This window comes from Diadema setosum, chromosome 5 (genome assembly GCF_964275005.1).
Source record: "Diadema setosum chromosome 5, eeDiaSeto1, whole genome shotgun sequence".
NCBI classification, from domain to species: Eukaryota; Metazoa; Echinodermata; class Echinoidea; order Diadematoida; family Diadematidae; genus Diadema; species Diadema setosum.
In genome coordinates, this window is record NC_092689.1 from 36,997,867 (window position 1) to 37,021,890 (window position 24,024).

Below are 24,024 nucleotides of genomic sequence, written 5' to 3' on the forward strand. Positions count from 1 at the left end.
AAAAAAAATATATATATATATATATATATATATATATATATATATATATATATATATATATATATATATAAATTATATACCCTTTCGGCACTCAAAACTGCAATGCTATTTACAAGGTTGGCATTACTGGACTTTAATGGGTTATACAAATGCCTCCTGAGCATCCCTGATTCATTAAAAAAAAATGAATAAATAAAACATTTAATGCAGTAAACAATGTTGTTTTTAAGGAAGAACCATGGGCTTTAATATATTTAAAAGCCTGCAACACATAATTATTGATTACTGTTCTGTCAATTTCCATTTCCAAGTGAGCTTTGTTGAGCAAGGGCAAGCATGGTATAAAGAGCTATTACTGTCTCTTTATACACTAAGTTGCACTTGGGAAATGCATACTGTCTTGATATGAGTTTAAGGTTTAACCTTAATCAAATATTCCCTCCCCCCCCCAAAAAAAAAAATAATAATAATAATAATCAACAAATAAATGAATGGTGATAATTTCCTTATCATGAGAAATAATGCAGTAAATTAAGTAAAAGGTCTCTTTGAATTCAAACATCCAAATTAAAGACATATGAATAAGAATATTAAGACTATAATAAGATTATTAATAATTATTCATAGACAATTAACAACATTCAAGACAAATTCCCCTATAAAAGATGATTATGCTGCTTTATAGTATACATCATAGAAGCATAATCTGATGTCGATTTTTATCATTCATCCAGTTGTAGTGTAACCTCCAATTTCTTATAAATCAGAAACTGGACTTAAAAAATCACGTTGGTGTAATGTTTTGCTGATTAACAATCAGCTTCTTCTAGCATCCTTCCAGTGGAAAAACAGTCCTGTGAGAAGTTTTGCAGGAAAATGATGCACAAGGTAAGTTTCAAGCCCAGTTTCTGCTTTATAAGAATTTGGAGATCTTAGAAACATATTGTCCACAATTCATTTCCATATTTCAAATACTGAAGCAGTCACTAAAATCATGAAATGTCTACCAACCACCTAAATTTCCTTGAAGACATTTCTTGAAGATGGAAAACAAAACAGAGAGAGAAGGTATAGAGGAACACAACAAAATCGATATAAAGATAAAACAGAGAAAACAAAGCATCGAAACCTCAACTAATAACAATTATTAAACAATCTCCAGATTGACGATTTATTCTTCTTGAGCGATTACATGAGGAAGGAGAGATAGCCACAAACAAATCAGAACTTCAAAGAGCCTTCTATCCTCGGCAACCAAACCTTTAGGGCAACACTATTACCCCTCAGAAGGCTTGGTTGCCGAAAAAAAAAACAAAAAAGTTGATAGTTTCAGAGTTTCATTGTTAGAGAACGCCCTCTCAAGCTCGTCGGACGCGCAGTAAGCGAGGTGTGAGCTACGACGAGAGAGCTCGAGTATGACACTGGTTTATGCATGGAGATTCAGCAGATCATCCTGATCGCCGGCCAGCAGTGTGTATTTTCGGAGTCTGCTGCGCAAGTGATGTGGATTAGTATTTTCAGGACAGGTTGTTCTGTAAGACGTACAGTATATTTACACATCACTTTTCAAAAATTGTATATCTGTTTAGAGCATGAGTTTACAAAAATGAGGACGAAACTACGTTACTTGCTCCTCTTTGGATCTGCCGTCATTCTGCTGTGCTTCGTTTACCTCCATTCCGGCTTGAAACACGATCATCATCTAGCAGGTCGTGAAGATGCTGACTCGGCGATGAATCGGTAAGTGCAGGGATACACTCCAGGCCCCCTTGGCACCCATCCGTACAACCGTCGACAGTTCCCTGCCTCAATCCTTCGTAGTCCCGTCCCACTCGTTCTGTGTTCTGATGCTGATCTTTTTTATCTTAGTTAGCTTAGCTCGAAACCTGGGCAATTGCGAATGGGATGGGCTGTGTAACAAAGTTATAGGTTAGTCCAGTGGCAGTGGCTGTGATTAATTAACAGATCTAGGGCCTAGACGATTCTAACTGTTAGTAAATTTAGATATTGAATGTAACGTTAGAGTTCAGTTCAGTTCTTCACTCAGTTCTAACGTTAGCTGAAGAAGATTCTTGCAGACTGTGCGTGTTCACCATATAGGTCTAGTTCATAAGTCCATTCAAGTGTTATATTCATTGTAATAGGGTCCTAACAGTTACAGTTTTTTACACATAAAGCAGATATGTGGACCGAAAGATCAGTCTGTATCTGGCCGTTGGGGATGTGTTCGCGGAGACTGCGTCTGACTTCCCACCCCTTCACGGAATCTCCTCACCACAGAGGAGAGCCAATAAAGACAAAAAATGATAAAAAACTCCTTTATGACAGACAGATTTTTCTGTCTAGCACTATGAGTAAAAGTGGCGGTTTGTGGCCGCATAAGGGTTTTTCCACTCTGAAATGCAAACTTGTTAATTGCTTTAACCCAGGTTATATCATATCATACTAGCGGTTGACCACTTACCAGTTTACAATATTGTGAAAATCGCAAGACCAATGACAATGTCCATTGCGATAGTAAAAAAAGACCACGGCCGCGATCCAGCAGAGCGTCTGCTGGTTTGCGACCGTGGTAGTCTGGTTTGCGGCCCAATGTACAATTCCTATGCGATACGCGCGTGCTCCGCGATCTTCTGCTGAATGCCTTCATTTTGGCTCGCGAACGTTGCGTAAGCGCCAAGTCCCATTGCGAAAGCACGTGAAAAGGGCTCGCGCGCTTGCACTGACCGCGGACAGGCATGGCGGTGTTATTGTCTTTCTCATGTTTTTCCTATTTTTTCGATCGTAATATCCACTTCCGGAAAAAAAAATGGCGGCCCACATCGGCTCGCGAAAGTTCTATTTCTACGTGAGGACATGTATTCAAAATCCGCAAACATCGGGAAAACAACAAAATATCCAGTTTCTTAGACCCTTAATCCTATATGTGATGTTAAGAAGTACCGAAAATGAAGTTTTTGATGCGAGATGTCATCATTTAAGTGAGAAAATTTCACTTTTGTTGGAGATTTTTTCCATGTTATCGGTTGGTTTTTGTAGAATGATAGTGTGTTTGTGAATGTGTGGTATACATACATGTACAAAGTGTGTGGCTGTGTTCAGCGTTATAAAACCAAATATGCTGTAGTGGCCGCAAACCACGGGACGGCCGCTAACTGGAACAATTACTCTAGTAGCAGATATGAAGAACAAAGACTAGCCTAGCCACTTATTTATCAACTGTCAGTCAATTACAAAATTTTCCCACAGATGGTGCTCCGCCTGCAACAATTTCCGAGGAGGGCTGACAAGGAATTCCAGCTCCTTACAAGTTACAGTTCTTTGTCATTTGATAGAATGAATGACGATGGTGTCACACTTCTTGTGTAGGCATTTCTTCTCAGTCATACGAGGCATTATGTAACAGATCAACCAACTTCTCTTGGATATGTTGTCAATGTGGGAATCCTAACATGGATTCAAGCTCTATACTGTCTGAAGCAAACTTTGTCCATGCAAACCAGTTTTCACCAATTCAGCCAGTTGAAGATGACTGTGCATGTGAGGCTTCGTCATTGTCTCATCAACCCCACACCTCTACTCCTCCACGGCAAGCCCCTCGCCCTAACTTCAAACCAAGCATGAAAAACAGAAAGAAAACCATCAAGGTGATGGTGGTCAACTGTAATGGGTTAAAAAGCTTGCCCAAGCAGTCTCAATTTCATGCAGCAGTAGAACATCATGGACCAGATGTCATCTTAGGATGTGAGAGCAAACTTGATGACAACATCACCACAAGCAGCATATTTCCAGCAAACTTCACAGCATTTCGCAAGGATAGAAACAAACACGGAGGAGGTGTTTTTATTGCTATCAGGGACACAATAGCAGCAACATCATGTCTTGACTTGGAGACAGACTGTGAGCTCCTATGGTGTAATATCCAGCTGTTTAATGCAAAACCTCTGCTGATTACTAGCTTTTATAGGCCACCAGGAAATCAGATAGAAAGCACACGTGAATTATCAAGCTCTCTAACCAAGTTGCTATCAAAGCACCGACGCAACCTTCCAACATTATACTTGGGGGCGACTTCAACCTCCCTGATATTGACTGGACATGTGGCACTACAACAAACCCATCAACTGCAAACGTGCACAAATCACTGCTAGATCTGATGCTTCAGTGCTCCCTTGTTCAGCTCGTGAGAGACATAACTCGCCCAGTGTCAAATAACATCCTTGATCTGGTGCTTGCATCCAACCCATCCATCATTTCAGAAGTTTCTGCTCATCCTGGAATCTCTGACCATAATATTGTGACATTTAATATTTCTTCAAGACCAGCCCTCATATCAAAGCCACCAAGAAAAGTTTTCCAGTTTCACAAAGCAGACCATCAAGAATTGAAAGATGCAACCAGCAGCTTTGTGTCAACCTTTTTGGAATCCTCCCCAGAACTGAACTCGGTGGATGAAAACTGGAGTGCAATTGTAGGTTTCCTTCAAGACAGCATGGCAAGTCTTGTCCCATCTAAAACCTACAAAGGGAGACGGCACCTGCCCTGGATAACTAACAGCATAAAGAGACAAATGAGGAAACGCGACCGTCTCTTCAAAAAGGCAAGGAAACATTCCACTCAAACTGCCTGGCACGCTTACAGAGTATATCGTAATAAAGTCTCCAAGGTGGTACATCACGCCCACTGTGACTATATAAACCGTGTTGTCGGTAACAATCTCCTCGAAAATCCGAAGTCTTTCTGGTCATACGTTCGCTCTCGTCGTACGGAGAACATAGGGGTTCCTTCCATGTACAGCCAAGGGAAGCTCTGCACCAGTTCCCAAGAGAAAGCTGAGTTGCTGAACTCCTACTTCCAGTCAGTGTTTACCAAGGTAACAGCAAATCATGCAGCCATGCCGGAACCTTCCCCATATGAGGACATTGGCCATCTTCATGTTCACAGGCCAGGCGTGGAAAAGCAACTTCTTCAATTGGATCCATCTAAAGCATGTGGGCCTGATGAAGTTCCGCCACGACTGCTGAAGATAGTTGCAACCGAGATTGCTCCGGCCCTTTCCTTCACCTTCCAGCAAAGCTACAACACAGGTGTAGTCCCTCATCAGTGGAGGCAGGCCTTAGTTACACCCATCTTCAAATCCGGTGAGCGATCAGATCCTTCAAACTACAGGCCAATCTCACTGACGTGCATCTGTTCAAAGATAATGGAACATATCGTACTTAGTCATATCTCAAAACACATCTCCTCCAACAATATTCTCTTCAACAATCAACATGGCTTTCTCCAGAAGCTATCTACAGTAACCCAACTCATTTCAGCCACTCATGATTGGGCCCACACCCTACATCTGAAAGGCCAAACCGACATAATCTTTCTAGACTTCCAGAAAGCGTTTGATCGGGTACCGCACCATCACTTACAAACAAAGCTCAACTTTTACGGAATCAGGGGGGACACCCTACACTGGATCATGGCTCTCCTCTCAAACAGACAACAGGCAGTAGTGGTGAATGGGTCTCCTTCCTCCTGGAAAGAAGTCACTTCTGGTGTCCCACAGGGATCTGTCATTGGCCCTGCACTTTTCTTGCTGTATATCAACGATATTCATACAAACATCAAGTCCACCACACGCCTCTTCGCTGATGATGGAGTGGTATATCGAGAAGTCAAACAGATCACAACATCCTCCAAGAAGATTTTGACACACTCTCAAACTGGTCCCAAAAATGGCTCATGGGCTTCAACATAAAGAAATGTGCTGTCCTTACAATAACCAAGAAAAGGGAACCCAGCACACACATGTATCAACTTGTTGGTGAAAGTATCCCGAGAGTTGACCATTATAAATACCTTGGTATTACAATGTCACACGACTTACGTTGGAACCTCCACTGCCAACAGATCCGGCATAAAGCAAATCGCACTCTTGGCCTTCTTAGGAGAACTCTATCACCATGTTCCCAAGAAATAAAAAACAGAGCCTATAAAGCCCTTGTACGACCTCAGATTGAATATGGTGCTGAAGCCTGGAGTCCTCACACGACCATGAGTATTGAAGATCTGGAGAGAGTTCAAAAAGCTGCTGCCCGCTTCACTCATCGTGATTATAGGAAGAGCACATCTTCATCGCAGCTCGTGTCAAACCTGGGATGGGACCTCCTCCATACTCGTAGACTCTGTGCACAAGCAACCATGTTCTTCAAAATATACCACAACCTCGTAGACATTCCTCTCCCACCAACCATTACCCCAGCCTTATTCATTGGTAGACGAGACCACTCCCTAAAACTCACCATTCCGGATGCAAATGTAGATGCCTTCAAGTATTCTTTTTACCCACGCACCGTCAGAATCTGGAACAAACTATCTTACGTAGCTGGTACTACACCCTCCCCAGCTACTTTCCGGGAAGCTGCTGTCCCCATCATTAGAAGCATGCAGCCTCCCCCTGGATTCAGGCTCCTGTAAGCCCGGTCATGTTTTTACTTGCACTTCACACTTTTTATTGTAAATATACTTTCCTAATCACTGTCAGCCGTTGACTGCACACATGCACATCATCCCGGTATAGCTTCCAGAGTGAGCTGCAAAAGGGATTACCACTTCAAGGTTCAAGATGCAATTCAGTTCTAGAGTACATGTATGGTACCTGATAGGAATGCGGTTGGGTGGCTCTCTCAACTTGGCAGGGCTCGACCTTAACTTTTTTTCTAGGAAGCCAGCCGGGCTCCTCAGGGACCTTTTTAGGGAGCCAAATTGAGTTTGAGGGAGCCACGTTTCCCTCGGTCACAATCAGCAGTAGAGGTCTATTAGTGGTATCAACCTGGTGGAGAAGATTTCATTTAGATATAACATGCATTTCTCCACAGACACAAGCCTGAGATACCTTGTTCTAAGTCTATAACACACAGTGTGTGTGTGTGTGTGTGTGTGTGCGTGCGAGCTGGTCACCAGCACATTTCTCTCAATGCCTGTGTACAAGACTACAAGTGCATAAGTTCCTCCAGAAACTTGCTGGGCTGGTTATGGAAGCTTCCACTATCTAGCAGGGGAGGGGGAATGCTTTCATCTTCTCAAGAAAGCTTCTGTGTGAGTGAATGCAAAACTCTGTTCGGCGTTTCCAACTATTGTTTACTATAAAACATAATCATGCGTTGTTTTCAGGTTTTTTAATTTTACTGGATTTTAAACATCAGTATTTTCCGAAAGTACCGGTATTCCAATTTCTTTTACCCTGACTGGAATCGGAAAGTCTGCTATAACGATGATCGCAAAATGCCGCGCTGTGTGTGGTTGCGCCAATGTGCAAACACGTGGTTGTACTTAAAAGGAATGGGCTTTTTAAAGGAATGCGCCATGTGCTCCTGCCTGAGGTTACTGCAAGTTCGATGGATCGAATGCGCCATAGCTGAGCTGATGGCTTGTTTACGGTAAACATGCAGTTTACATTCGATACGAAGAAGTCATTACGTCTTTCACGAGGAAAAACATACAAAACAAACAAAAAACACCTACGAACGAATGTTAATAGCCAAAACTTTGAAAAGTAATAAGCAGTTATGATGAGCATGAACTGAAATCAATTGTCATATTTTGCTGTCTAACCAGGTGATGACTGCATCTCATTGGACCTACTCATAGTGACTTTGTCTGGGCATACAAGACGTTTTAAGTATTTCTGTGATTGCCTTTTTAATTGACTGATTAATCGATCCTTTTTTTATTGTTCAGGGAACAGAAGATATTCGATTAAGTACACTATATTCGACTGTTTGATGTTTCCTGCTATGCGCCAAAAGAAAGGCTATAGAATCATGATATCTTTGCAATGATTCCTTTAATTCAACTAATGAGCTGGTTCTTCGATCGATATTTCCAGGATATTTACACGCTGTTTATTCCAGTGCGCGCATTCTTTCGTCTGGAACGCACCTGGGTGTGGCACCTGCTTTTGTGGAAATTTCCACAAGGGGAGAGGGGTGGGTGTCAAGTTTCTTCGAGCCGAAGAGACTGCGCGCATGTATTCAGTATTTCACAATCTCTTCGCTCTAATTTATTGTAATTCATGCTTTCCCCTTATTCTTTGTTGATATTGAACATTTAGATTTAACTTTACGAAGGTTGGTAGATCGTGGATCTTTTCGTTGTGAGGTGTATGTAATTTCTTTTTTTTTTATCATTCTTTGGAGGGGAAAGAAGAGTCAGAGGGAAAGAAGAATAAGAGGGAAAGTGAAATAAAACGAACGGCACGTACGCTCAGCATGCAGTAAGCTGTCTTTTTACCAGCATAGTTTTCATCATCACTACATATCAGACATCACTCAGATCATGTTAGCCTTTTCCTATCAACATTAAGAAACACGCACAGTCCCTCGAGATAAAAACCGAGGAAAATAAATAACAAATACAAAGTATCAACACCTTCTAACACAAATATTTAGAAAAGACAACACACGTCGCTTCGATTCGAAAAAGTATTGCAGCAAAGCGGAGAAATCGCCGTTACGAAAATAACACTGCGAGACACTTGAAAGAATTACGTTTAAATATTTCTAAGTATAAAGGGAACGGATAAAGTGATATAAGATGGAAGAAATCGAAGAAATCGAAGAAATAGAACGATAAGTTTAGTAGTAAGTAGGATTAGGCCCCAGCAAAAGTTTGCAGCACCGAAAGCTACGCAAAAATTAGTACACATTGGAAACTGTATTGCGACGAGATCCTTGGGATCGTCAATAAACGATACAAAACAAAGGAAATTAATTCATTTTGACCGGAAAATAGTTTGTTATAAATATTTTGTTATATGAGATCTCCTTTAACAATAGGCCTAGAAATACATCGAGTTTCCACGATACTCGGGAAGGAAAGTTCGAACGCTTTTCACCTGCACATATAAAATTTACTGCACTGTCTGCAGTGCACATCAATACACGAACAGAAACTCACCTCTTCCTTGCAGAAAAATGATGCAATAACGTTACAAAAAAAAAACACACGCACACAACACTCTAAAAATCATTTCGTACTTGAGAGGCAAGGGAAAAGCGGAAGAAGTAGAGAAAAAGAAGCAGACATTGCACAACGGAGCGCTTCTACCCCGACTCAAAACGAAACAGGGTACTGTTTATAGTGGCAGCTGGCTACAGTGTGTAGCTTAGCTACTATACTCACGCTCCCCACCCGGCCATACATGGGGATACCACGGCGATCGATGTAGACATCAGGGTCCGTAGGCGACAGAGATTCAGGTGCGCAAAGTTCCGTTCGGTGTACACAGTACGCAAGCATCGAATTGCAAGTGCGCACACTATTCTACAATAGAAGATACGAACACACACACGTCGGGTACACACAGACACACACACATGCGGGCAACGTGGGCCGGCTGTAAAATGAAACATGTTCAGTGTGTAGTCTATATTGCAATTGCAGGGATAATAACTTCGAGCGTCAGGGCTCGCTGCGCGCGCCGGGGCCGCTCGCGCTCGTCAATATTGTGAGTGTGTACATGTGATTCTGTCTTGCAACGTGAGGCTATACGGCAAAAAAAACTTAAGGAGCCAGCCGGGCTTTTTTCATACATTTCTGGGGAGCCCGTAGCGATTCTGGGGAGCCAATGGTCCCCGGGCTCCCGCTAAGGTCGAGCCCTGCTTGGTAACCTGTTTGATAGATAATTTAGTCCTGTGCTGAAAGATGAGCAAGAATATTGTGTATCAAATTACCATTTTGTACACCACGATGGTTAGCCTGTCATTTTCTCTGCGCTGTTGCAGAGTGATCCAATGAAGTTATTACAGCAGTTTGGTAACAGTCAACACTCAAGGTGTGGGTTTTTTTTTTTTTTTTTAATAAAAACATTTGCTGTTTGCCAGTGAAAATTTTCACTAAGAGATGATCTACAAAGTAAATCTTTAAAGTAAGATCAATTCAGAATTATTGTAGTTTCTGACTCATGATTTCCTTCTAATCATCATCAAATTTATTAAGTCCTTTGTCACATATTTTGGCAAAACTCCCTATGCCCCCTACCCCACTCATTCCCCACCACGTGCCTATTATTAATACATGTGGGACTGTACATGTAATTGTGTGCATCCAATCATCTAAGCAACATTATAACAAGGATGGGCTAGTGTAAAGTGGGGCATTATCGCGAAATAGGTCCCCACTCCATTCACCGCCATTCATTTCGTCATACTCTACAGACTTTGCACTATACAAGTACACTTGTAGTTGAGATGCATACGCAGAACGAGAGGGGACCGATATCACGATTTGGCCAAAAGTCATACTGATATGGCAAAACTAGTGGGGAACATACACAAGAAGTCTTTCCCTTTGTTTATTATGTTAATGGCTGCATGAGAAAGTCTCCAAAAGATTGTCATCGCTGCACTTTATTTGGTCACGCTGTCAGCCATGCGGTGGTGGCCACAAGCAGTGCGCACATAGAAACAAATGCTGTTACAGACGATTGGAGGTGACCTACAGGCCTCACTCGCTACAAAGCATTAGAATGAGTGCAGCAATACAAAGGTTTTGCTGTCAGAAATGCAAATTTTGTCGCATGGATATAGCATGATGACTTGCTGTAGATTGTACTTTACCAAATTTGTAAGTCCAAGCCATTAATTTCATGTGAGTAAAATGTAAAATTTAAGGAAGAATGTAGAAATTTTTAATGTTTTGTAGAGCTACAAACAGTGTACTCACGAGGAGTGTCTCTATGAAAGTGTATAGACTACTTGTCAGACGCTGTGCACAGCACGGTGTCTGGTCAGGGTAAACAATTATTATAAGGATTGTACAATTGATGCATGATAAATTTTATGTAGAAATGCACACATTTGCTTTCCTCTGTCAGTTTTCAATGAATTCCTGCATAGCATTGGAAATGCCAAAATTTACAGTTTAATATTTGACAATTGAAAACAGTTCAGAGAAAACATGGCCCAGTTCTACCCTGGGATGCACTTGACCTCATGTACAATCCACACATATGACAGGTTTACCTGATACTAGTAAGTGGAACTCGCCTTCTTTACACGAGCTTTCAAGTTCACAATGTATTTCCTACATCTGTATTTAGAATTCTGACTGACCACTTCAGTAGAATTGATTATTTAAAGAGTGGTGCGCGAACTACCACCAGTATTATGGATTGCAGTAATCTTTGAGTTCCCCACAGATCTCTGTAGATATGCTTGTTGTTGCACCTAACAGTGTTTTGTAAGTTACATGTAGTTGTGGTAAGAGTTGGATGTACAAATTTTGTATACAAGGTGAACACTTCCCTTCTCAAGGCTTGTTGACCGTTTATGTCTAGACGAAGTGATGATTGATGTTGCTCTATATGCATCTCTTTCTTCCAGGCAACAACCTGCTTCTATCCTCTAGATTCTACTCTTGGAAATACACTTGTATGTAATGACTGCCTCAACCTGTCCCTGTTACTCCCTTTCCATTCAACTTAAAATATCTAGAAATAACTCCAATTTATTTGAAAAAAGAGCATCATTATGTTGACATCGATATAATGGCACTAGAAATTTCTTGGCTTTCTTTAATAACTTTCTTGTTCAATGTTCTTCTGTAATATTTTGCTCTGAAATCCAAGGGTTATGAAATGATAAATTAATATAAAGTTATAAATACTAGAACACTGGATCTAAAACCAAGGCAGCACTGCCCTGACTTTCAGTAGGTTTATTTTGGGGATAAGGATAAAGACCAGATCATTGTACAATGTCAGGCAATACCACATGCCTTTTCATCAGGTGTAGTTATGTTGCCTATAAGATTTTTATTTATAATCATTTCATTATTTACAGCCTATACCTCATGCTCTTTGGCTATACTTTTGAGCTATATTCATTTTTTGGAGGATTTTTAGGAAAAAGTTTCAAAGGTCATCGTACAATGGACAGGTCAGGTTTGAAATTCATATGCAGAGTGATGATGATGATGACCGAAACAAAGCAGAGAAAGGAAGCAAGCACCATCACCAATAAAACCTTTAGGAATGATGGCAATGTACTTTTCATTCAACTTGAGGACCTGCAACTACAGTCAACCTTTGCTGAGTCAACCTCACATAAGTTGAATAACCACTTAAGTCAAAGGTCATTTCAAATTCTCTTCTCTTTATATTCTATTGATTTTAATCCCTCATAAGTCAAATTTTCCTAAGTTGAAGCTATTTCTTCAGTCAAAGTAGATTCAGCTGAGGCAAGGTTGACTGTATGTTCAGCAGGTACAAAGAAGAAGACAGAGCAACAATTCGACAATGATCCAACACCTACTGTATACGCCGAATATTTCGCGAGGTTTATATTTTCGTGAATTTCGCAAGTCATCTGCTATTCGCGAAATTAAAAACACGCAAAAATATTGACTCTAATGCCGTTATGAATGTGACGTATGCATACAGATTGTATACATTTCTCCGTTCAGTACAGGACTCCACGATTGCGAATTTGACCACTCACGAAATTGTCGGGAAGTCCCGATTCGCGAAATTTAGACTCGCGAAATGTATGGCGTATACAATATATAACTTAGGCAGTTGCTCATTGTATGCCAAAGTCTGCAGCTCCAAGACTGTTTGACTCATGTCATGAGCTGAGGCAGAAATAACAGGTGTCAACGGGAATCATTGCCAAAATATGATTCATTTTATGAACGTTATGTAAAACCCAAGGGGGTACCAATGCAATTTTGTATGTTGTTGATGTTAAACTGCACAAGACTTTTGTTCATAGTAGACAGGTGGTACAGTACTAGGTATTCGTAGAATGTAGATCTCATCACAATATTGAGATCATGAATTTACAATGTAGGATTCCTACAATGTTGTATACATACAAAATTTGGTGCACTCAGTGTAATCTGCTGGCCAGCAGCTTATACCATTTTTGTTTTGCTTGCTTTACAGTGTAGTTCACATGTGAGTAATAATAATAATAATGATAATAATAATAATGATGATGATAATAATAATAATAATAATAATAATAATAATAATAATAATAATAATAATAATAATAATAATAATAATAATAATAATAATAATAATAATAATAATAATAATAATAATAATAATAATAATAATAATAATAATAATAATAATAAAGATGTCCTCTCTGGCCTGAAATAAAGTAACAACAAACAAGCATAATTTACTAATATTTGAAGTCTTGCTACTATTGCGTGCATATGTATGAAATAGAAGGCTATAGTATTCCAAAGTTTTGCATGTTTTCACTTAGAAATTAAACTGGTCAGCCATCATACAGTGCATACACTGTATTTAATAGGCCTATGTCCTTCGATGATTTTATGATAAAGGGCATTGTACAGTACTTTGTACTTCTAACTTCATCTAGTGTACAATTATGTATATCATTGTAGAGTTGAACCAAGACCAATCATGTCACATCAAAATGACATTCTGAGTCAAAACAAACTGTAGAAACATGAGCACGAGTATACAGTCCACTTTCGCACATTGTAAATCCACAGTTACAAGTGTACTAATGCAAAATATTGTTCTTATTGGTATGGATGCATGTGAATTTCAGTATGTGATTACATGTGGTTGTCACACAGACTTTCATTGCTTCAGCCAATGCAGCAACATAGAGGCTTCTAGTACAGAGAAACCCCTATTACCATTCAAATCCCATAACATACCAATACCCCAAAACTTTCCCTTTTCTTCTAACTTGGTAATACAGGATGCAATAAGCTGAGATACTACCATAATTGTCAGATTTAACTAACACAGTCACATACCAAACACTTCCTTATCATGGTAAAGTGAAAAGGAACTGGGTATTATTATTAGTATGGTACTGTACTACCAGGATACATGTGAGTACATAGGGATGTGCAACATATCATTTTCTTAGTATGTACCGGTACTAAAAATCTGTACATTTTATTGCAAAGTATGTTCTTCAATTGCAAGATTGCTTTACTGTGTTTCATGAAATGTGTGAAACCAAAAAATGAATAAATAAATATAAATAAATGAATGTTTAATGATAACTTGTCTGTTAAAGCTGTATGCCAACTGTTTATTTTTCCCAGTATTTTGTACTGTTTTTGCCAAAAACTATGCCTACATGTTTCATGGAAAATACCTCTTTTTGCCAAATTGTACTGCTATTCGTGTCTATGGCAGGAGAGGTGAAAATAGTATCTTTCTACTAGAAATATGTTGTATCATCCGTCGAAGTACTGCGATGTTATCAAAGTTGGCATCAATGGATAAGCCTCTGAAATGTCAATTCGCGCTTTCATGCTGCTTGAGCATGAACACATGATTCAAAGTACAAGTGTACTAGTATGATCTTGTTAGGGACAGGACTCCATACCTTTAAAAGTTTATGAAGTAAGGATGATAGGAAGTGACTAGAAGCTTGGGGGGAGGGGATGGGACTTAAAAATAGATAAACAAAGAATAATTTCAGAGCACAGCCTTACTCTTTTCCCACTAGAGAAGACAAACTGTGTCAAGAGGTCAACCTTGCTGGATAGAAGTCCAGAGAGTGAAACTAAAGTGGGAGAGGATTTTCCTTTCCGATCTTATCTCGAGTTGCTCTAAATATCCCAGCATCGCTTTATGGTGTGGCTTACACTACACCACAGTATGTAAATTGAGTGCCAAGCTTAGATTCTGACCTGTTCAAAGTTGTATTTTCTGAGTACATGTACATGTACTTCTTACAACTAGTGACTATACAGTTGGTGTGGTCAGTGTACTAAATGCAGCTGTGATTCAAGATATTGATACTGTATTTTCTCTGTAATGTATAGAATGTTTGTTGTGTGTGTTTGTTGTGTACTGTAGGAGAGGTCAGCAATTATCTCTTTCTCCTCTTGCTCTCTTTCTCTCTTTTTCGCATTTGTATGGTTTTTTGCCTCAATGCTGAAATAGCATTCTTTAATGAGTACATTTGGATAAAGAGGGAGAGCTACAAGTTATACAGTCAACCTTGCCGAAGTTGAATCTATTTGGACTGAAGAAATTGTACATTTTGTAGCTTTGTGCAAGGAATCTATTCTGACTGTAGAAATTGTAGCCTAGACTTAGAGAAAATTTGACTTACATTTGTATGAGGGATTAAAATCAATAAGATATAAAGAGAAGAGGACTTGAAAAGACCTTCGACTTATATATTGTAGGCGTTTATTCAACTTAGGCATTTATTCAACTTGCGCAAGGTCAGCTTGAGCAAGGTTGACTGTTATACTCTGTAGAATGTACAATGTAGGCTGCTCATCTGTTTGGGATGATTTCTGATGCATCAGCTTTCCTTGAAAAAGTAAGCTACTGGAGACATTCTCCCATAATTTGTTAGATTGGTTCATGTTTGTGTGTGTGTGTGTTTGTGTGTGTGTTTTATTACAAAACCATCTTCGATTGATTTGATATTAAAGAAAATATTCTTCAGTGAAAAAAAAAAAAGAAGAAGTTTTGACAGATATCTGAAGTTAAGGTGCTCCTCTGCTTGGAATAGAACATGAATGTATACTTGGTAAATATGATGCCTGGCCCGGTGTACATGTACATTTTCCCCTGTAACTTCAATCTACTGCTGCAGGGGTGGGTGTGAAGTCAGAATTTGTAATGAGTACAACCATGCTTTTACTTTTATCGTCATCATTCTTGTATTATTATCATCATTATCGTTATTATTATTATTGATATCCTCATATCAAAATTAGCACTATAAATACACAAGAGAAGTGGTGTTGAAATAAATTTTCTTTAACCTTGCTAAAGCGGTATACACAGTGTGCTCAGTATGCATAAATTTGGCAGTGCCGAAAAGAAAGAAAAAAATACAGCCTCCATCAAGCGTGTTAAAATGTTGATGACTTGTGTGAGTAAAGCTGGTGGTTATCAGCTTGAATTATAAACTATTTCCTCCCCTTCATTCTGTGGCTGCTATTCTGCCTATTACAGTATTAGTGGTAATTTAATTTTCATCCTTCTGTTCTCTCCCCCCCCCCCCAACCGACACTCTTTTTCTCTGTCTGCTGGCAAGTTAAGCACCTTTTTTCCTAGACCTTTTTTCAAGCTGAGTTGAAGCATCTACACGAATTTGTAAAGGTTATCTGCGTCAAACTCATTGGAGGTGTGCACGCAGAATGTGCGATGATTACACGTGATACACAACTCGGGCTAGATGAATGTGTTGATTACTGTTGCCAGCACGCTGAAGTGATTTACACAGTATACTCACACATGCTTAGAATTGAATTCCAGGGTCAGTCCTTAACGTTTAAATACAGTGCACAGCACAGTATCTACTGATTACTTGCATTTTGCACTATAGAATCTTTTAGGTTTACGTGCAACTGTATAATGTTGTGAGTTCCTGTTGTTTTTTTTTTTCTTGGTTTTTTATTTCACCTGTAAAATTCAGTCCACAGGCATATTATACCATTTTTTTTGCATGTATTATTAAAACCATCTCAAATACAGTCCTGTATGATGTAGGGTTGCATACTACATACAGGTATGGCAACCTGAAAGTGCATTGAGGTTGTATGCACTTGTAAGCATACATGTACAGCTGTAGATGATTTCTGTAAATATCATATGATTATATCAAATAATATGTGGTGTAGTATGTCATGGCCTCAAGGCCTTTTTTTGCGTGATTACATATGCCAATCATGATGTTGATGAACAGATGTCCATTACAATAAAGATGTCAAAATGTGAACATTAAATTTATTTTAGATTATCAGTGGTCTTGTACAAAGTCATCATTCTAATGGTACACAGTGCGTAGCAGTCATGATTATTTGGGAAAAATCACACAGGTAGGTCTTGGGAAGATTTTGATCACAATCCAAATCACAATTTTAATCATGATTTTTTTTTTTTTTTTTTTTTTTTACTTGATAGGCATCCACATGACAAATTAGTTAGATGTGGATCATAATCTCCAAATTGATGTTTAGATGATGATTATTGATGTTTGTGTAAACCCATACAGTGACAATAATCCAAAAATTTTTTTACTGCCAAGTGAAGAAGGAGTGTTTAAATGTGTAGTACACATTGAGAAAAAAAAAAATGGGCAAAACACCTGGGGAGTTTCAGAAATCGGCACTTTGGATACATACAAATATGTATGCATTTTCTTTGAGTAACAAGTAGTTGCCGTTGCCTCTCAACTTTTCCTGAAACACTAGAATACAATATATGAGGGAAAACGTTTTTGCAGTTGTCATTTCAGCATACAGTAGGCATTGTTTGCAAAGAAGGGGTAGGAGCTACCCTGTATCAACCTCAGAAACCAGAGTTCAGAGCAGGTCAGGAGTACTCTATTAAATGCATTGTACACATGTACATGTATGGGGAAGGCCTCCTGTAGTCGGTACCTCTGCTGGCAGCAGTTTCCTCTAAGCAAAGGAGGATGTTGCATTTTGTTTTGTTTTTGTTTTTGTTTTGTTTTGCAAGAAAGTGGTTGGACATGTTACAGGGAATTTGATGTCGCTTCCTTGTCATGCCAGAATGATTATTTGCCCATTGTTTCTAGTGCTGGCATGTGCTTTATGTTAGTGACATTGATGAGCTGCAAGGGCTTGTGTCATGACCAGTTTCAGAGGCCTTAAATAGCAAGTAGCTCCTTTTATCTTTGGGTGTTTCTTATTCCATGAAGGTCATTGGAAGACTGAATATAACATTTTATATTTGTGTTTATGCATGAATAAACAGTTTGTGTGTGGAAGAAAAGATCTTGTATTCTATTCTTTTATTTTGATACACCAGTCTTATTTGGATTACTTATAACATATCTCAAAAAAAAAAAAAGGACTACACTGTACCAGTACATGTATATAATTACTGCAGAACACATTTCTTCTCTTTGCTTTTGAAAATATTTGTGTCTTCAGTTCAGCTTCAATTCAATTACCATCCAACAAAAGGTTGAAGCAAAATACACAGTATACATTATAAATACAAATCGTATCATGTTATTAATTTTTAAGAAATTCAGTACATACAGTTGTAATACAGTGTGGATCATAGAAGTATGATACTTTCGCCAACAGGGAGGAAAAATTGTCCACTTTGAATGACAAGACTAAAAGACTAACAGTAGTTAGAGCAGGGAGGTGTGAGAGAGCCCTATAAAAGTGATTCTATACCATGTGTTATTCGTACATTGTAGTATTTGAAGGGCAGTATAGTAGACACTTACTGACTGATGTCCCCTGAAGGCTATTAAAAGAAAGGTGTTTAACTCAATCCTTCCGTGTCAATGCTATAGCGTAGGTGTTCATGCTTGGATTTGCTGCTGTCTGTGCCAGTGCTGCCATCCCTATCTCCAGCCAAACAGGGCCTTTCAGCAGGGGAAATGAGTCAAGCCTGGCTGTACTAGTCAGTCATATCTTGAAATCAGACACTTTGGAGCTCTTAGAATGGCTATGTGATTTGTGATTATCTGATCAAGTGTGGTCTTGTAGATTTGGTGAATGTGAGAACCCCTCAGTGTTTAAAAGGGATTATTGGACTTCTCAGACCAGAAATCTCCCCTGTGGCATATCAAAGACTGTAGACTTATTCATTACTGATGTTGTAGTTAGTTAATACAGCCGTAAGATTGAAAATGCACCTGGAATTATATCTTAAGCTCAAAGTTTATTTCAATTTACTCATTAATATGAGGGAAATGTGAAATGATAGAATTGATGGGTGGGGCAGGTAGAGATTAAAATATACTTTAGTTACACAACACTCCACAGGGTAATCAATATACAATTGTATGATCCCTTCTGATATGCATTGTTTCCTCAAAATATTTTTGGTGAAATAGAGAAAATTGTCTTGACAGTTTGTTTTTGAATTCATGAAGTTTACTTGTTCATATGTTTTAAATACTATTGTAAGTTAATATTCAACGGGGTGGTCCTTGGAAAATAACAAATTTGGCAATTTCCTTACTTAGTTTTTATTGTATGAAACCAAACTAGTCAGGCTTGAAATATGTTTTTTCTTAGAAGTTTGAATTGTTTTTCTTGTGGCCTCTTTCGGCTGAAAAGATGTTAAGTTTGGGTGTTGGGAAATGGAAATACTTATTGAACTAAATTTTACAGGTTTCCTATACATTGAAAGTAGAACTGATTGTCTTTTGAAGAAAAAAAAAGAAACAAAAATTACTTTCTTCAGAAAGTTTGTGCTATTTTGACTTGTATACATTGCTTACACTGGTGTATACATATAAGTAACATATTCTATATATAAACATAGCAGTGTTCCCTTATGCCAATGCACTGAATCATTTTCTTCTCATTCTCAATTAATTTTGGTGCAAGTCTTCCTGAATGAATCCCTGAAACTTTCATGTTCACACAGCATTTAGCATTACAAGCAGTTGACATCAGATATCACGCTTTAATAGAATCTGGCAATTGATTATGTACCAGCATACATGTGGTAGACATGCAGACTTGCAAGAAAGGGGGGGGGGGGCAGGTTTGAGCAGAAGAGGTTTTGTTGTTGTTTTTGTCCCTGTCTGCTGTTGTTTGATGTACAGGTTCCTCTTCTTCTGTGCATCAAATACCCCCACTACGACAAGACAAGGCAAAACTAAATCACAGACCTACTTATGTGTGTGCCTGTGTGTATGCATGCGTTTGTGTCTGATTGTGTGTGTCCACACAGCTGTGCTGGTGTTTCTCTGACGTAAAACAACTGAAATGTCACGGTGACAATGATGTGTTGGAAATCAGGAGACCCAGACTCTCAGGAAGTTTGTGTTCTGGGTATTACCAAAATGTAGCTTGAGCAAATTACCCAAGAGAATACACTGCATTCCCCCCTCCCAATCTTGAGAATGATCCCTCCATTCCTTCCTTGTTTAGAAGTTGTGTAGGATGTTTTTAATTTCAGATGTTGATTGATTTATTTTGCTGTCGTGCGGAGCAGTGTTCTCTGGATGTTTGCCAAAATACAAATATTGGTATTAATACAGTTTTATTGTAATATAAAATCTTTGTGTGTGCTACTAAAAAGAGAGGATTGTTTCCTTGCACCTATCTTATATTCAGAGCACGACACATATCTGACCCTGCATCATAAAACAAAACAAGGAAAAAAGTAACCAGAAATGGATTTTAAATAGTTAAAGGCAGATTCTGAAAGAGCAGTCTTTAATCTTTAAAACTAGAAAAGCACTCTGAGAGCGCAGAACTCCGCCAAGCATGCAGCTCATTTCCACCACTGATCTTGTTCTTCCATAGAGATATCAGTGATTTCCACCCATACGTATTTTATATAGCATTGTGCTGAAAGTTGCCTGATTTCCCAATATAGAAGCCTTTGTTACGTCATAAACCCTCAGCTGCATGGCGCGCCTCGCCCTAGCAGAAACTAGAGCACGCACTTAAGTGCGCGCAAGCAAACCTCAAATACGCGCAGCCTGAGCTCCCAAGTTCATTGACCCTACCTGCCAAAGTATCAAAAATCCGTCATAAATTCCTCAAAAATTCTCGGATCACTACCAAAAGTTAATCGTTTGTTGCTTGTGTCATTCTCAACCTCTCCTGCAAGTTTCATCTCAATCCGTTAACTACTTTTTGAGTTATTTTGCACACATACAAACTAACTAACTAACTAACAAACGAACACACAAACCAACGGTAAGGAAAACATAACCTCCTCCCTCGGCGGAGGTAATTATGTATTGTAACTCATTTCAAATGGACTCTCCTAACATACCTGTGCCTAAATATTGGGAACAAAGCACACCCTCTGAGAAAGTGTGTACTGATAGAAGAGGATCTGAAGTAAAGGGTCACATGCAAGTAAAAATTGGAATGAGAGACAAGCCCCCGATAATTCCTTTAAGCAACTGCAGCCCACAGAATGTGTCACCTAGTGATTTTGTAGGGTTTGTCTACTCAGTAAAAGATATGATAATTGCAAGAAGGATGAAACATGGGTGTTTGGTCTCAAGTATTAACCATATGAAATTTGAGCTTCTTTTCCATCCTCCGCTTTCTAGTTCATTGAGTGTCTTCCCATATAGATCTTTGATTTCCAGTTTAATTGTCACGATTCTACTCATACTTGATCTTTGCAGGAAACTGGCTGACAGGCAAGATGGAAGACAGGACCACATCTACCACCGGGGCGGCAATGACTTCTTTGACAATGCCAAGAAAAACAACATCCCTTGGGTTCAGGTACCAGACAAAAAACTAGATAATGGAGAAGACAATGAGGAGGAGAGTGACAAGGTGTCCTTCGATGGCAAGGCGAGAGCAAGGCAGAGAGAGAGAATCGATGACACATTGCCCCGGCCGGACACTGGCCTGCAAGATCACCCCATGCGGGAGAAACCGAAACACAAAACGAAGCGGAAATCGAAGACATCCTCGAAGCGGAAGAGTCTCACTGCTCCCGAAGATGACCCAATCGCAAGGTTTGATTGGAATCAGAATGTGCGCAAGGACGACATACACGCTCCCCAGGGAAGTCTGTCTTCAGAGAAATGCACACCAAAGACCAATATCACCTTCTTGAAAGTCCACAAAACTGGCAGCAGCACTGTCCAGAACATCTTCCTGCGATACGGTGACCAGAACATGCTAAAATTTGTCCTGCCCACCCATGGCCACCACCTTGGGTACCCCAACTTCTTTGAGCAGAAGCACATGCTGAAGCTTCCAGGTGGAGTCTACAACATCTTCTGTCATCACGCCAGATTCAGCAATGAAGTGCGGGAGGTGATGCCGCCGAATTCAGTCTACATCAGCATCCTGCGTGATCCTGTCAAAGTCTTTGAGAGCGCCTTCACCTACTTCAAGCTGGACATGCGCATGAAGATGGCCGGCGAAAAAGATGCCATGAAGAGATTTCTCGACGACCCCAGGAAGTACTTTGACGAGTTCAGTAATGGCGTGCACGCGCGAAACGGTATGCTGTATGATTTTGGCGTTCCTCAAAAGGAATTTGACGACGTTGAATTCATCAACCGAGCAATATCCATGATTAATCAGCAGTTTGATTTGATTATGATTGCTGAGTATTTCGAAGAATCTTTGCTCCTGATGAAAGAGCTCCTGTGCTGGGAGATGCGTGATGTTGTTGTCTTCAGGCAAAATGCCAGAAACGTTGATTCTGTGCTGAGCATTGATTTGGACATGCGCTCCAAAATCCAGGATTGGAACTCGGGCGACATGCTTCTGTACAGCTTCTTCAATAAAACCCTGTGGGAGAAAATTCAGCGGTACGGGCACGATAGAATGAAAAAGGACAAGATTGTCCTGGAGCGCAAGACAAAAGACCTGTTTAAAAGGTGCATTGCTACAAACACAGCCTCGAGAGACCAGGGCGACTTTAAAGTGTGGCAACCGCCGGGTGTGAACATCAACGCTTTTGTCTTAAAATCTGAGGCAAGGGGGAACAAGCACTGCGAGATGATGGTTAAACCTGAAATACAGTACACAATGGAGCTGAAGATTAAACAGTTCCCAGGAATCGGTCTTGCCAGTAAGGTCAGACAGGTTAAGAAACCTCCAGCGCCGAGTGGGTTGGGAAGGAACTGGTGAGACACTGGGCGTGCTTGTAGTGCCAAAGTGAGTGGTGGAATGGTGTAATATGTCCCCAACCTGAAATACAGATGGAGATGGCCCATTTGTATGTATACCAGTGCATACAGCCAAGCAGGTAATGACAAGAGGGATGTTGCCTAATATCCTCTCCAGTACACCCAGATGTGTTCTTTAAAAAAAAAAAGAAAAAAAGTGTGGTTTGATGCAATTAGTATGTTTCAATCAGGAAACATCATCATTCTTTTTGCCATTTGAGCCAGTGATTTGCCAACAACTGGCTGCGCTATCATCTTAGCGAGCCAGAAAACCATGGCTATTATAGCAGTCTGTGAGAAAAGGTACATGTCGGAGGAAGTTGGTGCTTTGCAGTCGTGTGATACTGGAGAAGAAGGAATTTCCTGAGCAACGGGTCACCGACTTTTGCATTATTTTGCAGCGTTGAAATCAAAACCTGCAACCCGCCTGCGAGTAGCTATAACACATAGAGTGGATAGTATGAGAAGAACGATGACCAGATTTGTCAATGTGGTCATATTGCAGTGTATATTTGTAGAATGCGTCCAACATTCTTGGCCACTTTTCCCAACCACCAATAGACAGCTTGATATGGAGTTCATTTTGGACATTCCGAGTGGCTGTGAAGATTCAGTGGTTGTTGCATACGTCTGTGAAGAACTAACAGCAGAAGAAGGGAAAGACAAGAGTTGTGGGTACTGGTATCCATTGCCTTCACAGCTCAGCTCTCCAGCAGGACATACTGATTCCTACAGAGAACGCTTATGTGTGCATCAATGATATTTACATTATACACTTTTTATGTCTTGTAAATAATAATGTTTATTTTGCATAGAACTAGTATTTATTTTATTATACTACTTATTTTGTGTTTATGTAATATGGAGACTATGAGAGGCGGATGAATGGTGTCTGTAGCACAGGGTGGCTGGAAATTGAAGTCCATTTACCAGGGCATCAGCATTTTACAGTGTACTGTATATATTTCACAAAAGTATATATTTCACAAAATGGGACGGGTGAGACAGTTACATGAATAGTTGTTTTTGCAACTAAAGATCACAGCGACGGAATGAATTGGACTGAGCATCCCGTTACTGGAAAAAAAAAGTACAAAATCAGTTGAATCCCACATTGGTGTCTGTATACAGGGCATTTGTGTTACAGGAGGCATTATTTTCGTGAGTCGTTGAGTGTACAAATATCAGACAATTTGCAAAATTTGTGAAAATATAACTCTGCAGATTACACATAAAGGTTTGTGTGGCTCACAATGTTTTAAGGTTATTATTATCATACCATAGTGATAGGTCAGAAAGCAAACTTTGACTCACATTTCTTGTGAACACTCTTCTCAAATCATGTTGGTTTTTGGCCCAGAGGTGATTTCCATTTGAGTTTTGCTTGATTATGGATGGCACA

At 39.6% G+C, this 24,024-nt stretch overlaps 1 protein-coding gene across 1 annotated transcript; it reads left to right on the forward strand.

Annotated features, from left to right (window-relative positions):
- The first annotated feature begins 1,531 nt into the window (after positions 1-1,531).
- On the forward strand, positions 1,532-23,890 carry LOC140228698 (galactosylceramide sulfotransferase-like). Its single transcript, XM_072308966.1, has 2 exons — positions 1,532-1,740; positions 21,114-23,890. The coding sequence occupies exons 1-2, from the start codon at positions 1,607-1,609 to the stop codon at positions 22,582-22,584; spliced, it is 1,605 nt and encodes a 534-aa protein (XP_072165067.1). The 5' UTR covers positions 1,532-1,606; the 3' UTR covers positions 22,585-23,890.
- The last annotated feature ends 134 nt before the right edge of the window (positions 23,891-24,024 follow it).

Coding starts and splice junctions, on each gene's coding strand:
- LOC140228698 (XM_072308966.1), top strand. CDS start 1,607: ATGAGGACGAAACTACGTTACTTGCTCCTCTTTGGATCTGCCGTCATT. Junction 1,741..21,113: donor GCTGACTCGGCGATGAATCG/GTAAGTGCAGGG, acceptor TGATCTTTGCAG/GAAACTGGCTGACAGGCAAG.